Source organism: Labeo rohita, chromosome 16, assembly GCF_022985175.1.
Source record: "Labeo rohita strain BAU-BD-2019 chromosome 16, IGBB_LRoh.1.0, whole genome shotgun sequence".
Lineage (NCBI taxonomy): Eukaryota > Metazoa > Chordata > Actinopteri > Cypriniformes > Cyprinidae > Labeo > Labeo rohita.
Window position 1 is genome coordinate 29,538,551 of NC_066884.1, and position 24,998 is coordinate 29,563,548.

Sequence of the window (24,998 nt, forward strand, 5' to 3'; positions counted from 1 at the left end):
TTTCCTTAGATTATGAAAAGACACAATGTCATAAAATATGTCTATTTTTAGAGCACAGTGTAACGTTTGCAATGATATATGGTAAGTTCAACAATCATAAAAGAATAATAAGCTATTCATTGTGTAAGGGACATAGTGAAATGAAAATCTAACCTTGGAAACAAAAAAAAAAAACTTTTGCCGATATCTTCGGAGTGGAAGATATACCGATACACACGTGTGGAGCAAAAATCACAGCTCAGGGTTCCTGTGTACGCAAATTATTTTAGGTGTGTCAAATGTACACGTCTCAAATGTACTTACGATTGGATCATTTGGGATGAGCATTAATATAATGCAAACAGGGCCTTGGATATTTGTCTAATTAAAAGATCTCCAATAGTTAGTAAAGGGTGATGCCCGGTACACACCCTAATATGTCAGTGATTTCCATATGGGTCCATTTTAGCAGTGGTGTGCATGAGCTAATTTACCACAATGTACTGTTTTTGGTTCCATTAGTGGCACAGTGACAAAATACATCTAAGCTAATCAACTTTTGAGGCTGCTGATTCTTTGCCAAAGACATAGTGGTTAAACTGGTTCAGTTATGCCAAAGATTGTTAAAGACAAATGCAAAAGTTTTAAAACTTGTTTTATAGCACCATGTTTACGACTGAGTCCATTAGACCATCCAGCTGGTGACAATTAACATGCAAATCGTGAGTGAACAAAGAGACGAGCGTACTAAAAGGGGAAAGGAGGAGTCGCTTGGGCAGGAGCGTCCCATAGAAGACCATTGGGGTGGGGGGGGGGGAGATATGTGTCTCAAAAACACACACACGGATGTATACATGTGAAAGGAGGCAATGGAGCTAGTCTTTTCAAAGATATAGTCAGCACTCTAAAGAGTTCCCAAGTTGGTCAAACAATACAGTGCCTTCATATAAGCACCATACTGGAGGGGTGGACAGGAGGGAAGGAGGGAGATGCATAGAGTGGGGGATTCATATAGAGAAGGAGTGGAAGAATAGAAAATATGGGTCCCACTTTATATTAAGTGGCCTTAACTACTATGTACTTACATTGAAATTAATCATTTTATACAATGCACTTATTGTGTACATACATGTATTTACATTGTACTTAAATATAAAAAATAATTTCTATAATTACATTTATAATTACACTGTTGACCCACCCCTTACACCTTAACCTACCCTTAAACCTACCCATACCACCAAACCTCTCCCTAACCTTACCTGTATCTCACCTCAATAGCAGTAAAAGTGTTTTGCAATACAATATGACCACATTAAGTACATTGTACTTATTTTTTGATGTAAGTACATAGTAGTTAAGGCCACTTAATATAAAATGGGACCAAAATATGAGCCTGAGTTGTGTTTTTGATGGAGATGTTGTGTTGGCGATGCATGGTGATCCTGATCCTCCAAAGTTTTTTTTTAGGTGAACTATCCCTTTAACTTAAATATACAGTTAATGCAACACCATCAGTAAACAATTTTCTCTATACCTTTCTGTTACTTAGCTATCATAAGCAAAATCACACTATAAAGTGTGGCCACATTTCAGTTCATATGGTAAAATTCCACTAGCAAAATGCAAAATATCAGCTTCGAGCTTGTTGACCCGAGCTTGTTATTTTATTTTTTTTTTTATTTTTCATGATGTATGTCTTTTTGGAATTTGACAGATGCCATCCCCATCACTTTCTGTTATCTTGTATATTATTTTATCATTTGCGCACCCTCATGTCATTATAAAACTGTTTGTCATCCTTTTTAACTGTGGAATATGAAGGTGTTAATGGTGTTAATTAAGTTAATGGTAACCAACACTGTTTAGTTACCAGCATTCTTAAAAATATCTTGTTTCCACAGAAGAAAAAAATATATATAAGTTTGAAGCTACAAGGTAAGCAACTAACATAAATTTCATTTCATTAAAGAGCATTCTTGCAGTTTTCTGGTGTGTATGTAAAAGTAGTCAAAAAGAGAATGACGGGTAAAAATGCCCCTGGCAGTCAAAGAGCAGAGTATGAGTAGAGAGAGGGAAAATCTGGAAAAACAATAATGGGGATCAGAGCCTGTTCTTGGGAAACATCAATCTAATCAGAGTTTCATATACCTCACCTTCCATAATCTTATAAGCCCTATTCGCCCACCATACTAAAACCTCTCTTTCTTCTAAAGAATGCAATGACCTCGATATTGCTGCCCAAGGATCCATCAGAACCATGCAGTGTAGGAAACGCACTGAACTCAACAAAGGAATACCTTAAATAACTCTGCAGCGGTCCTATCCAGCCTTTCCGTTTCAAGCCCAGAACTAGTAAATATCGCTATATAAATATCTCAAACCAACAGATAGTTCATCCAAAAAGCATATCATATCTCATCATATCATGTATACACACAACGTCTCAGGTTACGTATGTAACCCCGGTTTCCCGAGGGAACGAGACGCTGCGTTAAAACGCTATGGGAACGCCTCCAGCGTGACCACGCTCTGAAACACGTGTGCAAACAGTCCAATGGAGAAGCGAGACGTCACAAGCAGGGTGACGTAGAGACCAGGAAGCTTAAAAGCACGTGCAGTGCATGCAGCCAGCAGCTTCTGAATAGAGAAGCAAGCGCTGCAGGGATGCCAGAAGTATGGCCCTCGAGCTGCGTCGAAACGCTATGGGAACGAGATGCCCACGCCACCAGACTTCAAATCCCTGCCTAGTGTGGAAGAGCACAGCTAGGGTGAGAGAAAAAGAGCCTTAAAGTCAAAGGGGTGGACATTCCACAGCATTCTGAAGCCAACTTAAGAGAAGAGAGCCTTGAACCCCAAGAAGGGAGGGTCAGAAGACTCAAAGCTATGAAATAGCATCCCAACCACACTTAGCAAAGCTACACCTGGCCAGAGGCCTAGGCCTCAGCGCACCGCGGAGGAAACGTGTAACGAGGGGGTTCCTACCCACTGAGGAGCCACCCAGAGGGGCGTGGTAGGCCAAAATAGTCGCCACGTAGACCTTCAAGGTGGAGTGGGCTAACCCTGTGGAGAACCGATCCTGCAGAAACCCCAGCACTGTACCAACTGGGCAGTTAACTGAGTCCTGCTGGCGGTCTCCACACCATGAAGTGAAAGGTTTCCACTTCAGGGCGTACAGTTTCCTCGAGGAGGGAGCTCTGCATTGGAGGATGGTCTCAACAACCTCAGTTGAGAGACCAGAATCTATGAGGTGTGCCCCCTCAGGGGCTGCACCCACAACTTCCAAAACTCCGGCGCACTCTCTCCAGAACTCCCGGGAGCAGAGCGATCAGGGGAAAGCGTACAGACGAAGCCTCGGCCACGTCTGTACCATGGCATCCAGCCCCAGTAGAGCTGGATAAGTCAGAGAGCACCAGTGGTGACATTGCGCATTCTCCTAGCCACGAAGAGGTACAGCTGAGCCTGGCCAAAAAATCTCCAAATCTGCTTCACCACCTCAGGGTGAAGCATCCATTCCCCGGGCCTCAGCCCCTGCCTCGACGGGATGTCTGCTCCCATATTGAGATACCCAGGAACATGAACCGCTCTCAGCGAGAGGAGTCTGTCCTGGGACCACACAAGGATCTGGTGCGCCAGCTTGTATAAGGGGCACGAACGCAGACCTCCCTGGTGGTAGATGTAATAGACCACTGCTGTGTTGTCGGTACGAACCAACACATGGTGGCATATTAGGTCCGGGAGAAAGTGTTTCAACGCTCGAAACACGGCCAGCATCTCCAGGCAGTTGATGTGCCAAGTGAGATGGTGACTGCTCCACAGACCGCGGGCGGGATGGCTACTCATGACTGCACCCCAACCGGTGAGAGACGCATCCGTCGCTAGCGTTATGCGGCGACAAGGAGCTCCTAACACCGGGCCCTGAAACAGGAATCAAGGCTTCTTCCACATGTCTAAGGCACGTAGGCATTGCCGCGTGACCTTGATCATGCAGAACGGGTGTCCCCTAGGGGAAACCCCTTGGTCCTGAGCCACCACTGTAGGGGTCTCATGTACAGCAGGCCAAAAGGTATCACGTTGGACGCAGCTGCCATCAGACCCAGCAGTCGCTGGAACTGCTTTACAGTGAGTGACCGGCTTTCTTTCACTCTCGTGACTGCAGTGAGGATAGACTCGATCCGAGCAGGTGACAAACGTGCCTGCATCGTGGTCGAATCCCACACCACGCCTAGATAAGTGGTTCTCTGTAATGGAGACAGCACACTCTTCTTGGCGTTCAGTCTCAACCCCAGCTCTTTCAAATGCGGGGGGAGAGTGCAAGGTTGAACAGGCAAACCTCAGGAACTTCCTGTGTTGAGGAAGGATGGAGACATGGAAGTATGCGTCTTTTAGATCTACTGTCACAAACCAGTCCTCGGACCTGATCTGTGACACTACTTGATTGAAAGTCAACATTTTGAACTTCAATCTCATAGTAGTCTCAGATCTAAAAAGGGGACGCAGACCCCCATCCTTCTTCGGAACAACGAAGTACCGGCTGTAGAACCAGGACTCCCTGTCGTGAGGAGGGACCACCTCAATGGCCTCCTTCCTCAAGAGAATTTCTACTTCTTGTTCCATTGCCAGACCCTGCTCGGGGCTCACCACAGTGGAGACCCCGTTGAAAGGTGGTGGCGGAGCGCCAAATTGAATGCGATAGCCTCGCTCTACAGTGCGCAGGTCCTAAGCAGATACATTTGGCAGTAGTTTCCACGCTGCCAAATAATCTACTAAGGAAACCAGTCTCCCGAGACTGGCCTCTGGTATTGTTTGAGCTGCTAGTTCGGTGTCCTGTAACGGATGACCGGCAGGAGACAGCCGAACTAGCTGCTGTAGAGACCCCCGCAGGGGTGGCGAGCTCCCCAGCTCCGCTACGTTTCCGGGCGGAAGACTGAGGTGTGGGCTCGCTGGAGACCGCTGCGCCCTGAGGCACCGGCAGGGTTGGCAGGCTAATCTCCCGAGGGCACAGAGGAGAGACGGGCACCGAAGAATGCGGTGGACCACGCCTTCCCTGCCCTCAGAGGTCCTGGACCATAGGAGTCAGGACCATAGTCTCATAGGTCTGGGTGAAAGCGTTTCAGTACCTGAAACGCGGCCAGCATCTCCAGGCAACTGAAGTGCCAAACTGGATGGTGACCGCTCCACAGACCACGGGCGGGGTGGCCACTCATGACCACTCCCCAACCGGTGAGGGACACATCCGTCGCTAGCATACGCGGCAACATGGAGCTCCCAGCACTGGGCCCTGAGAAAAGAACCAAGGTCTCCTCCACATGTCCAAGGCACATAGGCATCGCCGCGTGACCTTGATCATGCAAAGCAGGTTTCCCCTCAGGGAGAACCCCCTTGGTCTTGAGACACCACTGCAGGGGTCTCATGAACAGCAGGCCAAAAGGTATCACGTTGGACACAGCTGCCATCAGATCCAGCAGTTATGAAACTGCTTCACAGTGAGTGCCTACTTTCACTCTCTTGACTGCTGCGAGGATGACTTGATCCGAGCAGGAAACAGACATGCCTGCATCGTGGTCGATCCCACACCACGCCTAGATAAGTGGTTCTCTGTAATGGAGAAAGCACACTTTTCTCTGCGTTCAGTCACAACCCCAGTTCTTTCATATGGGCGAGGACGACATCTCGATGCCGCACCGCCCATGCTCAGAATGAGCTAATACTGACAAAATGTCAGTAAGATTCAGAATGCAGATGCCCCTTTTTCCATTATTTTATTTATTTATTTTTGGCAGCATCCACACACTTAGCGAAAGTACAGGGTGAGAGTGCAGTAAATAAATTTTATTCATTTATGAATGAACACGGCCCGCCCCCTCAAGGGCGGACTGTACATGCTCAGCTCCCGAACAAACCACACATAAATCGCTTGAATCCCCGTTCTTGTTATTTATGTATTCTTTAAAAGCGAGAGCACGAAGAAACGAGCGATCTAATATGCAGTCAGCTCATATGCGGACAGCATCAATCTCCTCGGAGAAAGACAGCCGCAGCAGCGCAAGCTCTCACTCAGAGGGGGAAGAACCGCAGCGCGGGCTTCCGAGCCCCGAGAGAGAGCGCTAGATCTAAGGAGAAAGGCAGAGAAAGGGCGGACCCGTCTCTAACCCGTTCACAGATCTATGCTGCGATCCCCACGGCCGCAGTCGCTGCTCTGCCTCGGCAAAAGCGGGATCCGTGCCGCGGGGAAGCTCACGAAGACTCCCTCCTCGAAGAGAGTCCTCCGAGAGCGAACGTGCACAGCGAAAGCGCGGGCTGGCAACTCCCTCGGGAGCTGACACAGCCTGCTTCGCCGCGAGCTCTCATTCAAAGGGGGAAGTACCGCAGCGCGGGCTTCCGACCCAGAAAGAGAGCGCTAGATCTAGGGAGAAAGGCAGAGATAAGGCGGACCCGTCTCTAACCCGTCCGTAGATCTATGTGCGATCCCCACGGCCGCGGTCGCCGCTCTGCCTCGGCAAAAGTGGACCCGAGCCGCGGGGAAGTTCACGAGGGCTCCCTCCTCGAAGAGAGCCCTCCGGGAACGAAGCGTGCGCAGCGAGTGTGCGGGCAGTCAGCCCCCTCGGAAGCTGACACAGCCTGCTTCGCCACGAGCTCTCATTCAAAAGGGGAAGTACCGCAGCGCGGGCTTCCGACCCAGAAAGAGAGCGCTAGATCTAGAGAGAAAGGCAGAGATAGGGCGGACCCGTCTCTAACCCGTCCGTAGATCTATGTGCGATCCCCACGGCCGCGGTCGCCGCTCTGCCTCGGCAAAAGCGGACCCGAGCCGCGGGGAAGTTCACGAGGGCTCCCTCCTCGAAGAGAGCCCTCCGGGAACGAAGCGTGCGCAGCGAGTGTGCGGGCAGTCAGCCCCCTCGGAAGCTGACACAGCCTGCTTCGCCACGAGCTCTCATTCAAAGGGGGAAGTACCGCAGCGCGGGCTTCCGACCCAGAAAGAGAGCGCTAGATCTAGAGAGAAAGGCAGAGATAGGGCGGACCCGTCTCTAACCCGTCCGTAGATCTATGTGCGATCCCCACGGCCGCAGTCGCCGCTCTGCCTCGGCAAAAGCGGACCCGAGCCGCGGGGAAGTTCACGAGGGCTCCCTCCTCGAAGAGAGCCCTCCGGGAACGACGCGTGCGCAGCGAGTGTGCGGGCAGTCAGCCCCCTCGGGAGCTGACACAGCCTGCTTCGCCACAAGCTCTCATTCAAAGGGGGAAGTACCGCAGCGCGGGCTTCCGACCCAGAAAGAGACCGCTAGATCTAGAGAGAAAGGCAGAGATAGGGCGGACCCGTCTCTAACCCGTCCGTAGATCTATATGCGATCCCCACGATCACGGCCGCCGCCCTGCCTCAGCAGAAGCGGAAGCTGAGCCGCGGGGAACGCAAACGCGGGCAGTCAGCTCCCTCGAGAACTGACTCCCATGCTTCGCTTCCAAACAGACAACAAATAGGCTGTGTGTATCGCCACCCGGCATAGTGCAGGCAGAGAGGAACACACAGTCTAAATGCCGCTGCTTATATTCGTAAGAATGCTTTGTAGGACATAGTGACACTCTCAAATAAAAGCTGTGCGAACTAGCACAAAAAAACAGAGTGAGACACACACACAGAGCGCTTGCTGAAAGACAGAAGCTGCCGGCTGCATGCACTGCACGTGCTTTTAAGCTTCCTGGTCTCTACGTCACCCCACCTGTGACGTCTCGCTTCTCCATTGGACTGTTTGCACACGTGTTTCAGAGCGTGGTCACGCTGGAGGCGTTCTCATAGCGTTTCGACACAGCTCGAGTTCCTGAAGGGGAACTCATGCATTCTTACTAAATACCTAAGCGGAATAATACTTGCAGTTAATAATGTAACTTCATTGCCACTCAGTTTTGAATGCTCCTTTCACAAGAGAGGATCAATGACAGACCCCACACGCTTCCAGAAAGCAAAACATTTACTTAAGATCCGTCAAATGTTATCCATTTATGGCAAAAGCCTACAATGACACATTTCAACAAAGCAACTCGGTTTCAATAAATTTCATAAGCCAGTTAACTTCATAGCAAATAATAGAGTGTGGTCTTTAACTCTATTAAAAGATTAGAAGTATGTGAAAGGTTTTAGCTGTAAAAACATAGCCGTAAACGTCACATGGGATTTCAACGCAGCAATAAATATTTCTGGCCTCAATCTGAGATCTGACGTACAAATGCTTCTTATCTATTCTTAGCTGCATTCCGACATCCCAAAATAAGACCTTTGTTGTCACAGTTTGTTGTTTTCAATGGAGTATGAAAGCTGCAGGGTCAAAGAACAGACATGGGAACACGCTTTGCTATTTATTCATACATTCATTCATGTAGTTGTAAGAAGAGTGTTATATAATAGTCTGAACAATTGTTAAACAGTGTTAAAAATCCACAAATCAACAGAAAAAAATATATATAAAGTAACTGTGTTCGACAAATACTCAGCAAATGAAATATTAAAGATCATTAAATTATTATAGCCAGGTGTAATAATTTAGTGTAGTCACAGCTGTGAGGATTTTCGGTGTACTTTGATAAGTCCTAAATGAGAATTTCTGCTCCATTTATTTCAATGACAGCATCAGACTTTCATAAAAAAACTTCAGGCTCTACCTCCCATGCTGAGGCGATATTGTGCTTAAATCTCATGCTCCAAATATCATGCCTCTGTATTTTTGTATGGCACAATTAGGTTGGAGGCTTAATGAGTGGCACCCTGTGTCTTTACAAATCAAGCCTTTGAACTGCTGGAGTGTTTACAGCGGAAGAGGCCTGAATATAGATCCCAGTTTGAACTTAATGAGCAAGTCTCCAACTATAAAAGGCGTCTACGACAGACAGCCCCCACCCAAGTCCAAGTGTGTGAGACAGACGGCCCCCACCCATAATCAAGTATGCCCACACATACTCACTTGTTAATTGTGTGAGTTATTAAACTAGAAGCAATTCTGCACATCTATTAAAAACGCTTTACCTCTGTTTTGGATATTTAGACCATATACCATTACCAAAAACAAATAACTGTCATTACAAATATTGGAGCCAGGGTATCTTGTTGTAAAAATGTATGAAGTGCACATGCAAATTATTAGTTCACTGACCTTGATGGCTGGGTGAATTCCGATTGGTTGACTGCTGAAAACCCGGTCCAATCAAGTCTGCCTGTCTGTGATTGGCAGCTCGGTCTACATTATCCTGCTGAGACAGAAGCCAATAAAGTAGTCATGCTAAAAGTTTTTAACATTAATTTTTTTAACATTAGTCACACAATTCAAGTTTGACAGAATAAGCCTGGAAAAAAGCAATCCCTCCAAAATGTTGTCTAGGAATTTCCTCATGCTGTAAAACATTTTCTTAATCAGCATTTTTTTCCAGTAAAACGTCTCCAATCATTAAAACAAGGTACATTCATGTGTTAAATTGCATAGATGATGATCTTATATTTTAACCTGGCTTTTTTTTTTACTTGAAGCATTTATTGAGGTTTATGTTAAAAAGAAAAATATATATATTTAAATAGTCTCTAACAACAAGTTTCGTATATAATATAATTGTAAAAATTTTACTACAAAACAAGACAGCTGCAAAATCAGACAGATGCAACCATTGCGTACAATGCACGTTCACATGTATGCCTATGCATAAAAATTCTCCCGTCCATTTTTCAGGAATTAACTTCTGTGAAGCAATTGCCCAATATGTGATGAAAGAGAAGAGAGGAGGCCCTCTCCTTGTCCTCAGAAGCCCCCCCTGCCGTATCCGGGGAGGGTCACGGCCGTGTTTACAGGCTATGAGAAAAACAGCATCGTCCAGACGCGGCCCTGCCATGTGATCAGCTGAAACTGTGCCATTGTATTCACGGAATAAGATCTAAAGCGACTGGCAGCTGGGAGCCACGTTCTCCGTGTGTAAACTACAGGTGGCGACTCGATTCAAAAACTCATTCCTTTCCAAAAAAGAGCCTCTCTGCTGTCTCACCAGAGGGGAACACTTTGAACTCTTGGATGCCATACAAAAACAAAAAGCTGGGTTTGAGCGCAGTAGGATCAAGGATTGTGGGATATCTCTTTCAGCGCTGATTGGAGCTTTCACAGCACGAGCTGGGAACAGAATGTCCTGCGGCACTCTTGTATTTGGAGATGGTTCTCAGAGCGAGACCGCAAAACCCAGAATCTGGCTGTGATGTGGCTGCAGAGCGTCAGTAGTTTTATGGCTTCTGAATGCTATGTACAATGTTCCAGAACCAAAGCAAGATTGTTTTGTTTTCTTATGTAAATGTGAAGATGCCGCACACATGCAGCTGTGCTGCTCATCACTTTGTTGAATGACACCAGTGCAATAGGAACTGGCATGTTGACATTTTTGGTCAAATACATTTTGATCAATATCTTGATGCTGATGAACATCTAGATATCGTTTACTTTTATCCTCAACTTTTATCCTGATGAAATAACATTAAAAAAAAAAAAAAAAAAACTGGACCCTACAGTAGATATAATTTGGGTCCCACCTTCAAGGATTTTCTTTTTTTTTTCATCATCTGATACATGGTCAGAAATGAACTTTTTCCATTTATGTATCATATTTGGCCACTGCAGTTGATTTCCAGGGGCTTTTTTAATACCTTAATACCTGTAATAGTTGCATATGAGTCCCTCAGTTGTCCTCAGTGTGAAAAGATGGATCTCAAAATCATACAGTCATTGTTGGAAAGGGTTCAAATACGCACAAATGCTGAAAAACCAAAGAATTTGCTGGACCTGAAGGATTTTTCTGAAGAACAGTGGGTTTAACTGTTCAGGACAAACAAGGGACTCATGAACAACTATCTCCAAACAACAAAACACAGCTGTGGATCATTCAGGTAACAACACAGTATTAAGAATCAAGCGTTCAAACGGGTATTTTTTTTATAAATTCAACAGTTATTTTCTCTTGTGGACTATATGAAGAGTTCATTTGCAAAAACAGATAACTTAATTTTTAACAATTTTCAAAAATCATGTATTGTAATTGTGCATTCCAATTAATCTCAATCAAACTGCAGTTGGGTTATTTTGATTAAGTAAACATAACAACCACAAAATATACAACTAACTGACACAATAAAACACAATAAAAACATGATTTTTGAAAAAAAAAAAAAAAAAACTCTTCATATGTAAACATCTTTTATGTGAAATATCTTATTCAGGTCAGTACTAAATAAAAACAACACACATTTTGTATGATTCCTCTTATTTTGGTGAAATAATTAACATTTTGCATATTCTGCAAGGTGTATGTAAACTTTTGACCTCAACTGTATGTGTATTTACAAAGCTGCTCATAGGTGGCATACATGTATGTACAATACAATTGTATAAATGTAATATAAATGCTATAACAGCTATAACAGCAATCATCATTAATTATTAATTTCCACACCTCTGGCTACTTCATGGGTACTGCAGCGAATTTTTCAAGTTTATTCAGTTTATTTTTCAAAATAATTATTTTTATATTCTCATGTATACCACAGCTATCCACAGTCTTTGTTCTTCAGATTTATTCTCCAAAAGTATTTATGCACTTTTAAATTCCTGATTCTTTATACCAGAATGTGTATGAAAATATTGTTATTATTTTTTTCTTTTTTTCCGGTTGCAGTAATTCACCACTGATTCATCAGATTAGCTTTGAGTGAACAGTGTATCTTGTCTGTTCTGTGACAATTTGCATGGTGTTTATACATTTATTTCTGTATCATATGGTCAGATGGAGTTTAAAACAAGAATAGACTTTAGTCTCTTTGTGTGATCACCTGCAGTCTGATGGTTAATCCTAAAGCAATGTGTCTGGACATTAGCATTAAAAGACTGAAATGTTCTTAAGGGCATAAAGACCGTGTGTGTGTATATATGAGCATGTGTGGGGGTTCTAGCTAGTCAAGTGTGACTGATCCGTTCTAAGTTCAACTCATACTTGTACTGAGGGAAGCCACTGTGGTTCTGTCTGACTGAACTCAGCAGAAGGCCCAGACAGAGCTAAGACCCCTAATATCACGCTTTAAGTTTGTCTGGGACTATAATCTATAGGTCTGTGTTGCCTCTTTGCTGACTTTACAGAACTTTTTCAGAGATCTTGGGAAAGTTGATCAGTTTAAACAAGAAATGAAAATCTGAGTAATGTTAAATACAAATGCCATACAAACTCTTTGACCATTTTATAAAATTAAATTCTATGGACAGGGGTGATGGTTGATTTTATTTAAACAATATAACGTAAAATAAAAACCATCTAACAAACGTATTTCTTATGTCTTACTATTTCTTCATAGTTTATTTTATATTATATTTTTTGACTCTTGTCCCAGACCCAGGCATACAATTTAAAATATGAGCATATATCATATTTTTTTATTATTATTATTACTATTATTATTATTATAGCAATTTTTTTAAATCTAACAAAACAGATACATATCCATCATTTAGATATTTAATGAAAATGTGCAATACATCAGTTTTTACACAAATCATTACTTTTACTACTCTTTCTTAATTTAGTTTTGCTACTTTTCAAAATGCTATTTATTTCTACATTTTATTTTTAATTCTTATAGCAGACCCAGATTTGCTATTTAAAATATAAACATTTAACATAAATATATATTTTTTATTGTTGTTGTTGTTGTTACAATGTGTATGATGATCTAAAAATAATGGCTAAATATAAATCATTTACATATTTAATGAAAAAGTATGGTACATACATTTTTACTCACATTATGACTGTCACAGTTGTCACATCATTTCCACCACAAGCAACAATTTGCCAGCAATAAAGTCTGAGTACTTCTCAAAAAGACTTTTTTATTTTAAATATACGAAATGGGATGTGTGAAGAAAATGTCATAAATAAATAAACAAGGTAAATATCACCTTTTGATATAAAGACTATATTTAGGCAAAAGAAAGAAACCTGCAATTACATACAGTACGTCTTACAAGTAGTGATTTAAATCAACTATTCAAGGGTGCTGTGGTTAATTTATCCCCAAACACGCATGTGATGTAAAGTCATAACCCTCCACGTGCTGTTGTACATAGATCAAGTTTCCACTAACAGGTGGATGCAATATATATCCATGAGGTGTTTATTAAGGTTCATAAATCTCCTACTATACAAGCCAGACTGGGTTTAACCTGCTTGTGTTGTGTGTATACTCTAAAACATAAGGTTCCTAACAAAATTTAGTCCATAAACATGGCTACGTCAAGCATTTTGTGTGCTGCCTTAGTTATCCTCCAGATCAGCAGTACTAATATAACGCTTAAGGTACCAAAGGTGACATTGCGGTCCTGCTTATCCTCAGATGGTCAGGCTACTGTGAGTTCCTCTGGCAGGACGGATTACACTGTGAAAACAGACCCACATTCATAAAGTACTTTTCTCTTTACTTACAACTGTAAATGGGTCGGTTAGGTGTATAGATAAATATTGAATAAATATTGAAAAGAAACAGGCATGTTTGAGTCATACACAGCATTAAACAGCATTCAAGTATTTGGGGTAATTTTTTATTTTATTTTATTTTTTATTTAATGTTCATGAAAATCTATTTTACTCATATAGCCTGCTTTTATTTAATATATTTAAAATGTATTTAAAATTTACTTTTGTACAATATTACAATTTGTACAGATATCTATTTTATGTCATTTAAGGGATCTAAAATATGGTCATGCAGAATAAAGCATTACCATGTGCTTTATAAGTACTAATAAACAGCCAAAATGCTAGTAATATGCATGCTAATAAGCAACTAGTTAATACTGAGAATTAGTCCCTAAACTAAAGTGTTAACATGCAGATTTTATATGTTATGAACTTTCACTTTTATCTACCCAGAGAATGTACGTTCTGAATGTGAAAATTATATATGGCCTTATACTTTATAACATATATGACAATACCACTCTTAATATAATATATTAAATTTCTGTATGGGATGAGCCAGACATACTAGATCCTCAAAGTATTTCTACTTCAATTCAGAGAAAGCATCTGGAAGTGTCTGGATGACAACAGCATAAAAGACCTTGATAGAGAATTCTCAACTTCTTAGAAATACCAAGAAAAGGAAAATTGACTTCCAGGAACAAGGAACCATATGTTGTCTTGATTCACTCTTAAAACAGCAATAAAACTTGAGGCGAAAAATTTGCAGCTCTGAAAATACCAATGCGCTCCAACAACAGGCACTTTAATGGCTAAAGCAGTACGAGGAAAAAGCCAATGCGGCTGGTAAGCTAATGACAAACCCACATTTCTGGAGCAGTTCATCTTCAGCTGGCAAACCTAATGTTCCTCCGACCAATAACATCCTCTTAGACTAAGCTAAGAAAACACAGTTTCAAAACATACGCCAAACTTGCATACTTTTACCATTCACAGAAAATGGAAGAGTTCTCATTTGAAATTTAAAAGATGTATTGCTTCTTAATTTACAATTTGCTTAATTTTGCCAGCCTACGTGATTTATTAGGTTATTATATCAAGGCCTCTTTAATTATGGATGCTTAGGAAAACTGAGTAAATCAGGGCAATGCTCCCTTAGCTATTCATTTTTATTCAGTTCATGTCCACGCTTAATGAAGATCTGAAAGTAGGGGCTTACACTTTCAGAGCAATTCAAACATTAGCTCATCATCTTAATTGAGAGCACAAAGGCGAGACGCACAGCTCAATAAAAGCCAGTTCAGCAGTTCCTTTAAAACAGTAGTTAGGGAGCTCTCCTCGAAGTGCGGTGGCAGGCCTCCAGTCCCCCTGCATTAGCCAAGTCTGGAGCCCGGCCCAGAATCCCACTTAGTTACCAGACTTACACAGGCACAGACAGATGCTGCGGGCGGATTCATTTTATTTACCAGTATCTAAAAGCCTCAACCATTCCTCCTCTTCCCATTAAAAATGCCGGATCCTCTTTAGCATATACAGTTGAGGTCAAAAGTTTATATATACAGAATCTGCGAAATGTTAATTATTTTACCAAAATAAGCGGGTCATTCAACATGCACGTTATTTTTTATTTTTTTATTAGTACTGACCTGAATTAGGTATTTCACATAAAAGACCTTTACATATACTCCACAAGAGAAAATAATAGTTGAATTTATAAAAATGACTCCATTCAGACGTTTACATATGCTTGATTCTTAATACTGTTGTTACCTGAATGTTTTTTTGTTTAGTGATAGTTGTTCAGGAGTTTCTTGTTTGTCCTGAACAGTTCAACTGCCCACTGTTCTTCAGAAAAATCCTACAGGTCACACAAATTTGTTTTTTCAGCATATTTGTGTATTTGAACCCTTTCTGACAATGACCGTATGATTTTTAGATCTATCTTTTCACACTGAGGACAACTGAGGGACTCATATTCAACTATTACAGAAGGTTCAAACACTCACTGATGATCCAGATGGAAAAATGATGCATTAAGAACCAGGAGTGTAAACTTTTGAACAGAATAAAGAAGATCACCCTGATCTTCAAATTCAAAAAGTTTTCACCCTCGGCTCTTAATGCATTGTGTTTCCTTTTGAAGCATCAGTGAGTGTTTGAACCTTCTGTAATAGTTGCATATGAGTCCCTCAGTTGTCCTCAGTGTGAAAAGATGGTTTAAATACACAAATATACTGCAAACTAAATAATTTGTGAGACCTGAAGAATTTTTCTGAAGAACAGCAGGCAGTTTAACTGTTCAGGAAAACATGGAAAACATGGAACTCATGAACAACTACCACTAAACAAAAAATTCAGGTAACACAGTATTAAGAATCAAGTGTATGTAAACTTTTGAACTTTTGAACATTTTGAACATGAACTTTTTTTATAAGTTCAACTATTATTTTCTCTTGTGAACTATGTAAATGTTTTTTTATGTGAAATATCTTATATCTCAATACACACGTTTATGCTAAAAACACACGACTTTCAAAAACAGTTGGTTATGCCTGTGAAGGTAAACAGCTGGAAAAAGAAATCGCATGTTTATATAAAATCTGTGTGGCAGCAGTGTAATATACAGTAAATAAATCAATAAATCTACTGCTCTCTTTTCTCTTCTGAGCCTGGGATTTAAAATAGTGTTCTGTGCTCATCTGTGCAGCCAAGCATGACTTGCTTGAACTTTTGACATGGCATTAGAACTAGTGGCCCCATAGTCTTTGCGAAAACAGAAAGTTGGGTGCCGTGGGTGGAAACGTGCAGATTAAGGGGCCATAATATTATAATAAGATCCCCTTCCGAAGTCACTAGGGGAGCGAAATTAGCTCCTGAGCAATGCACTAAAGTTGCTGAATAATACTGAATGGCTCTTTAAGGATGCTATGACATGCATTGTATTCTTATAGGTAGATGCAGATTAGCTTTGAGTCAGCTGATGCAAGCTTGATTGACGAGACCTGCCCATACATATAAAATATATTTACACAATACTTTTTTTAATATTGTATATAATATGTACACATGCATTCTTTGAAAAGCTTACAGGATTTCATATAAGAGTGTCTGGGTATTTTGCAATAAGAAGTCCTGTAGGGACGACAGTGGGTGTCCCGAGGAAGACATGCCTTATAATCAAGCTGTACCAATGCTAGATCTCCACTGGGTGATATGCCTGATCGACATTTCCCAGTTAGTTTTGAACTGCTGCACGTGGATGTAAACAATGACAATCAAGCAGAGCCCTTCAAAACCAGCCAGTTGCGCCAAAGAGTGAGACTAGAATTTAGATAATCTTACGTCAGGTTACACCATGTGAATCCAATGCGTTCAGCCGAAAGGAATGCACGCTGATGCAATGGCCATTCACTGTGACCCCATCTTCATTCATGCTCAGACTCTAAATCCACTGCTCATGTCAGGTACATTCAATATGCACAGAAGGCCTCGCCTTTATCTGGCTCACTCTCTCAAATGGTCTCAGACACCATACAAAACTACCTTAAGCAAGTCAACTATCAGAAGTGCTGGGTAGACTACTTTCAAACTATAATCCATTACTGACTCCAAATTACGAGACAAAAATTGTAGTCAGCAACGTAATCCATTACATTACAGATTTTAGGTAATACAATTTAACTTTATCACATTTAATTAGGATAATCTTTTATATCTGTCATTCTGATATAAAAATACAAACATGAAGTGTATTAAACTTTACATCACGTCAAGGTTTTCCAAACCGTTGGTTTGAGGTTTGTGAAGGAACTGCAGGGCGTCTGTGAGAAAAAGCTAATAATTAATCAAATCATTATAATGTGAAATTACAATAAATATTTTTAAAATAATAACAAACTAAATGAAACACTTACTAGGAAAGACAAAATATTTTATTTGTTTACCTGCATGTCACTGTGAACCATGGACATGCAAATGTGTTACTTAATTATTAAAGGAGAAGTGAAGAAGTGAAAAAGAGAACAAAAATTTACAGATAATTTACTCACCCCCTTGGCCAAGATGTTTGTGTCTTTCTTTCATCAGTCGATAAGAAATTAAGTTTCTCGAGGAAAAAAAATTCAGGAATTATCTCCATATAATGGACTTCAATGGTGTCCCCAAGTTTGATCTTCCAAACTGCAGTTTAAATGGAGCTTTGAATGGCTCTAAACAATCCCAGCCAAGGAAGAAGGGTCTTATCTAGCAAAACGATCAGTCATTTTCGAAACAAGCTGATAAAACTTTTTAACCTCAAACGCTCATCTTGTCTAAGTCTGCGTGAGCTCACTGTCAATACGGTCAAGACAGTTAGGGTATGTTGAAAAAATCCCATCTCGTTTTCTTCCCCAACTTCAAAATCGGCCTACATCGCTGCAGAAATACCGACCCAGTGTTTACAAAGTGAACATGCAAAGAAGATCAAATGCCCTTTACAAAAAAATGGTAAAACAGCGATGTAGGACGATTTTGATGTTGAAGAAGAAAAAAAGACGGAGTTTTTCGACATACCCTAACTGTATTGACCAGGATTACACAGACTACACATGCGCATCGCAGAGATCAGACAAGACAAGCATTTGAGGTTAAAAAGTATATAAATTGTCAGTTTGTTTCGAAAATGACTAATCGTTTTGCTAAGACCCTTCTTCTTTTGGCTGGGATCGTTTATAGCTCTTCGAAGCTGCATTGAAACTGCATTTTGGAAGTTCAAACTTGGGGGCTCCATTGAAGTCCACTATATGGAGAAAATTCCTGAAATGTTTTCCTGAAGAAACATAATTTCTTATTGACTGAAGAAAGAAAAACATAAACATCTTGGATGACAAGGGGGTGAGTAAATTACCTGTAAATCTTTGTTCTGGAAGTGGACTTCTCCTTTAACTTATTACCTTAAAATCTCAGGAAATACTACAAGTAACCCTGCATTAAATCTAAACAAGAAATTGCATGAATTTGTGCATTTTAATGTCTTTGGAAGGTAAAAGCCTTCCAAAGACATAGCAATACATGGTTAAATAACCCAATGAATGATAATTCAGATAAAAATTTACGTGTTCATCAGTAGTTAATGCAATGTTGAAATGTTGAGAAAACACTTAAAACTGAAATGATTTTTGTAAACCCAGTGATCAAATGTGTGGCTTCTCAAGTTTCTGTAAAATTATAGACATTCGACCAGATTACACGTAGTCCGTTACTAGCCAGCACTGACTATCAGTTTTTACAGTTTACACAATAAAAGCAATAATATCGCATGGTGAGAAACAAAGAAGGCAGAGGGACAACACTTAACCAATATATATCAATAAATCAATAAATAAACATGTATTAACAAATTATGTCCTTATGAAGTAATTATTAAGTATTATGAAGTAATGGTTTTAGAAAATGCTGTAATATTTATAACATAGCATACTGTACATTCAAATGCATACTTGAACATATTCCAGATTGGGAAAGAGCAGATTTAAACAAAATGCCCAAAACATTCCACTGTTAATAGCATTCAATATTTCAAAATGCTTTGCTTTAGCAAATAATAATACTACTTACAGTCAAACCAAAATTTATTTTTCAGAAACCTTCAACATTTCTCACATTATCACAGCTCATCTGCTATAGTTTAGAAAATGGTAATAAAATATGACAAGAACTCAGAGTTCAACTATGTCAGAACAAATTCATCTTTATAATGTCAGATAACTTTGATAGAAAGGTATGTAATGGATTACAATCAACCAAAAATTCAGTCAACTGTTAGTATTTGTTAGTAGTAGACAATATTTACACAAGCATTGCTAGTAAAAAAAATATAAAAAAATTATATCTGTTGCCTGAATAATTTTTGGTTTGACTGTATATCATTACACTCCAAGAAAATTTACTTGGCATATATTGTAGTAGTTTTGGAATAATATAGTTACTAATTCCAAAGCAAATATTGCTTTGAAAACTGACTGGTATACTGCATGAACAATGTTAGTATGGCTCTTTGTAATCTGGCTGCCTTTTCCAGTTTATGTTTAAAGGCAAGAACATGTTATATAGTTGTTTTGAAACAAACATGTTTTACAAAGACAGGAACACTGTAGAGGCTGGGTAAACAATGTAAATAGGAAAATAACAAAAAATTTACCTGGTAATTTGGATGGTGTAGAAAATAATCCGGACATCCGGCCACAGCCATGATACACACTTTGTAATGTCCCTCTCGGTTATCACATCCACTCTCAGATAGATGAGGAAAGAGTCTGAAATTAAACCAAAACAAAAATGTTACATCAAATTTTTCTTCAAGGTAAAAAAAAAAAAAGCAATCTCTTTCTTAGTTGAGTCTAAGTGGCTACTACCAATATAGCACAGAGCACTTCTTAACCCAAATAGTTCCACAGGGTCAGTAAACAACATAAGAACAAGAGGAGGGAAATTCAGAATCTGAGCTGACCGGCAGCTACGCAGAGATGGAGTATGAAACACTCCCTAGATTGTCTTCTTAAAACTCAAGGCACTTGGAAAGCAACTGTCCTTGCAATGTGAGTAGAGAAGGAAGATGTTAAACAAACAGATCATACGGAGCTCCAAATAGTGAACATTTCCACTGAGACCAAAATTATATATTTTCACTCATATAATGGTACCTTATTTTCAGAGGGTAAGATTATGTAGTCTAGCAAGCTTAAATGTACGTATTTATTTTGCTGCTTCACCATTTTGAAACTGAAAAATAAGATGGCACAACTGGAGTTCACAGAAAACTTTGCACTTTTAAAACCCGTTTACAGCAAAAAAAAAAAAAAAAAAAAAAAAAAAAAGTTAACACTTTTAATAATTGTTCTAGTTCTGAGAATAGATCTATGTTAAATACACAGAGGAACAATATCACTGGAATCCCTTTCAGGAGGATTTTTTTTTTTCCAGCTGTTAAACCATAAATACATTGAGAACCAACTGGAATCCACCTGGCTTTAAACAGCTCAAATATTTAAAGCAGCATTAGACATAACTCAAAAGAGTACTTTTAATTAACAGAACACCATCACCCATTGCTGTGGGCTCTATAATTAATTATTCAGAAATATAACTGAAATTAAAATGAAAATAGCAGCACACACTATCAGTGTTCTCACACAACAAACTAGCAGATGACAACTGTTTACAGTATTAAAAATGAACACAGCACACTGTCAGAAAAAAGGTACAATTCTGTCACTGGGGCGGTACCCTAAGGTACAAAAGTTAAAAACCTTACCTACCCCTAAACAGTACATATTAGTACCTTAAAGGTACATTTTAGTACTTTGAAAGTACATATTCATACCTTTTCGCTTTTGTACTTTAGGGTACCACCCTACAGACAGAGCTGTACCTTTTTTTCTGAGAGTGCAATATATATGTATATGTTAAATATTATGCACAAAATGATTGACAACCAGAAAAAGCTTAAAATCTTCAAGTTGTCAGCTTTCATAATTTATCATAACAAAAAATGTCTAGTTTGACAGCAGTTCCTTCTATAGTTTCAGAACCCTTATTGATGTTTTGTTACATTTTTAAATCAGTTAACTAGTGTTTGAAAGCTCAAAAGGTGTTTGAACTATTTCTAGTCCTCTTAAATCTACACTGTTAAACTTCTGGGCCTTTAGTGCAGGAGAGTTCAATCTTGCTCCTGGAGAATCAACATCCTGCAGACTCTATTTCCAACTAGCTCCTACTCGCCTAGAAGTTAGAAAAAAGTCTAGTGAGTCTGAAGACCTTGATAAGCTGGTTAAGGTGTGTTTAATTAGGGTTGGAGCTAAACTCTGCAGGACAGTGGCCCTCCAGGAACAAGTCTGGACACCCCTGATTTAGTGGCTGAAACCTGTAACTACAAGTTGCTTGGGGAGGAACATTGTTTTGGTAATTACGCAAGTTGTTCTTTGGCTCTGCTGTTCTACACGAATGAATCTGATAGCTTGAGGCACTCCAAATCAATAAATATGTAATAAAAGAAAGATGGGTATCTTAAAATGTGTCTTGTGAGCAGGAAAATGTGTCTAGTAGGCTATTCATAGGCAAACAGACTAAAATAGTAACTGGTTTATAGACAGGCTTTGTTACTAAACATAAACATTGTTTTGTAAACTTAATCAACACACAGCAAATGTGGTGCTATGCAAACTAAATATATTTCTGAAATGCCAAGCGGTGTTGATTTGTATTTTATTATGGCCACTGTCACTTTCCGTTTTTCTTGCAAAATCATTTTATTCCATCAAGTTCCATTTTGTTGTGGTGGCTTGAAGCCACAACATTGACTGCATATAGTAGTAGCCTGACCTTTTCTCTTTATTTACAAATATGACATAAACACACAGAAATTGTGGAAGTACTGTATGCAATTTCCTTTAGAATCCGTCCGCACCACTCTAAAATATAGATCATTAAAAAAGGCTTATCATAGTGATTCAGGGTAAGGCAAAAACATGGTGAACTTATGATGTATCATTTAAAGTTTGCTCATTTTGAATTAAAAAAAAGTTAGGTAGTGTAGCTTTAAGGTTCCCATTGGCTTGGGCTGATTTTAGAGGCCCTATTCTTGGACCCTGCGATTGCATAATGGAGTCAGGTCTGCACGTTTCACGGTGTCCAATCCTGCAACAAAAGAGTAGGCAGCCCCAGGGGATGATGTCATCACCGTTAATCATGTGATTGACCTCCGGACCACGCAGGTCTGACAGCTCCTCTTTTGGTATCTAATTTCATTCAATGTGCCTGACTCAGAATCAGTATTCAGAAGCCTGCTGAGCACTGAATCGCACTCCTCAATCTCTCAGTGCCTGGTTCAGTCAGCCATGGAGCTAAAAAGGAGAACTGGAAAGCCGACAACACCTCAGCAGGCATCTGTCTCTGAGGGAAAAGTGAGGGCCCCATTTTTTATTTATTTATTTATTTTTTTTTTAGGGTTCTGAAAGAGACGAGAGTTAAAGAACACAGGTACAATCTGTCTGCAAACTGACTTTTGATTTCCAAACAAAAACAGAAAATGTCTTTTTAATATGTGACCCTGGACCACAAAACCAGTCTTAAGCAGCAGGGGCATGTTTGTAGCAATAGCCAAAAATACATTGTATTGGTCAAAATTATTGTTAATTTATTTTTTCTTTTACTGCCAAAAATCATATTAAGTAAAGATCATGTTCCATGAAAATATTTTGTAAATTTCCTTCCTTTTTGATTCGTAATACACATTGCTAACAACTTCATTTGGACAACTTTGAATTTTTTGCACCCTCAGATTCCAGATTTTCAAATAGTTGTATATACCAAATATTATCCTATCCTAACAAACCTTACATCAATGGAAAGGTTACTTATTCAGCTTTCAGATTATGTATAAATTATGTTGTGATGTATAAAGTAGCTCACTGGAGGATGTAGTAGAAAATCATTAAAATAATGGGTGTGTCAATCCTAAATTTAGGACTCCTAAGTTTTTGCTCTAAGAGTATTTCACAAAACGTTTTAGTGCTAAACCAGCTCCTAAATCTGTGAAACGTTAGGAGCTTTGAAGAGGACTCCTGTCACTAAGACCAAATCACAAACTATCCTCCTTGCTGGAAAAACAAAACAAAAAAAAAACAATACAAACCATCACAGACATTCTAACGCCTGTTTCACACATACTCCGTTTGCAGTGCGCATGCGTTGCGTATTTTTTTTCCGCACCCATGTTAACGGATTAGAGTGTTCACACTGCACGCAGTTGCGGTCCAGCAGTGCGTTCCAGGAGCGGTGCGTCTGCAGTAGTGCAGCGATCGTTTCCGTGTCTGTTTTTGCTGTGCTGTGCTGTGCTGCATGCGCATTGTTCGCGGTAAAAATGAACATGGATTGACACGGAAATGTAATGATCACACCATAAATGCATATAAATAAAGTTTACTGTGTTTCACAGTCAACACATGGCTTTTTGGCTAGGTTCAAAACAAGGAAAAGTGCACTTTTAGATAAACAAGGCAACATAATAGATGCACTAAGTTCTTTAATAACCCCGGGATTGCTTTTAATAAAGATTTAATGCAAAAGAAAGGCACTGCAAACGGAGTATGTCTGAAACAGGCGTAATGGTTTCCGCTAAGTGCCGTTACAAGCATTACAAACCATCAGCTTTTAACCATTAAAATCATTAATAAATGGTTATTAGTGTGTTTTGGGACGTTCCATGTTTTAACAAGCCAACAATAGAAGAATTAGCTACAATAGAATTACCATTAGAGACCAACAGGCACCATTACAATTTCCATTAAAACCAGTACAGTTCCCATTATAACCGGTAAAACCATTATAAATTCTGTATATGCATATGTTTTCCCACACACTTTTTTTGGTTTTGGAGGTTATCCCAACTCCAAATTTTCCTCTGATTATATCCCTGTTTTCATTAACAAGTTGGGCAAGAAGTAACAGCTGTTCTTGCGTCCAGTGTAGATTTCTTTTATGTTTGCATGTCTTACTATCAGCCACGATTATTCTATTAATTAAAAGGCTGTTTATATACATATCCGCTAATTGTTTACGAGAAACACGCATGTAGAGGCTGACAATTAGCTGAACATATACTTGTTTAATTAGTGACACTTACTCTGCATTTTAAAATCTTTATTTGATTGTGGCAACATTTTTATTTTAAAATCTTTAATTGAATGTGGCAACATAATATTGCACTCTACAATATTTATATGCTTAAGACTTCCCTCTCTATTCCTTAGTAAAAGTTTGTCTCAGCAGCTTTGTGAATAGGTTTTAAGAGAAAAGTCTCAGCTAAAAACTTTTACTGTTATTTAGGACAACTCTTAGTGGTAAGATAAAATGTTTTGTGAATACTACCCTGATGTATCAATTACAAATGAGGGAATATTGAACCTAAATGTCTTGTCAAATTACCCATACTGATACTGTCACCAGTCAGCATAATTTACATTTTGCGAATTTGCTTAGTCATGGTTATGAGCAAAAGCCATATATTTGGATATACCATAAAGTGTTAGCTAAGCTCACTCCAAAATTCTAACGCTCAAGTTGTTCCAAACTTTCGTTCATCTTCTAAACAAAATGAAAATATTTTTAACAAAGCCTGAGTGATTGCCATTCCACTGAAAGTCCACTCAACCATAAAGACATCATAAAAGTATACAATGTAATGTATACAATAAAGGTAGCTTATGAATCGAGCAGTTTAATCCAAGTCTTCTGAAGGTACACAGTTGCTTTATATGATGAATAGTTAATTTAGGCTTTTATTCACATATAAATATTCATCAATTTCAATAGAACACATTAAATATGGAATACGGAAGCTCAAACATGTTTGTTTGATGCACTGGTCATGATATCTGTTCATCATAATGTATAAAGAAGTTGTTTCATTTATTGTACCCTCGTAAGAACAAGAACACAATTCCCAACTCAGTTCAATTAAATAAATCAGTGATCATACAGTACATTCCATGAGAGAGAGAGAG

General features: G+C 39.7%; 1 protein-coding gene across 7 annotated transcripts in view; it reads right to left on the reverse strand.

Annotated features, from left to right (window-relative positions):
* Nucleotides 1–24,998, reverse strand: part of grb10b (growth factor receptor-bound protein 10b) — an 88,354-nt gene that overhangs the window by 49,226 nt on the left and 14,130 nt on the right. For 4 of the 7 annotated variants that reach the window (XM_051130324.1, XM_051130326.1, XM_051130322.1 and 1 more), the window contains exons 2-3: nt 19,637–19,751; nt 9,117–9,213 (exon numbers count right to left, since the gene is read on the reverse strand). In XM_051130324.1, coding sequence (XP_050986281.1) covers nt 9,117–9,213; nt 19,637–19,687 — 148 coding nt within the window. In that variant the 5' untranslated portion in view covers nt 19,688–19,751. The remainder of the gene's footprint in view (nt 1–9,116; nt 9,214–19,636; nt 19,752–24,998) is intronic. The other 3 variants (XM_051130327.1, XM_051130325.1, XM_051130329.1) reach the window with 1 other exon arrangement.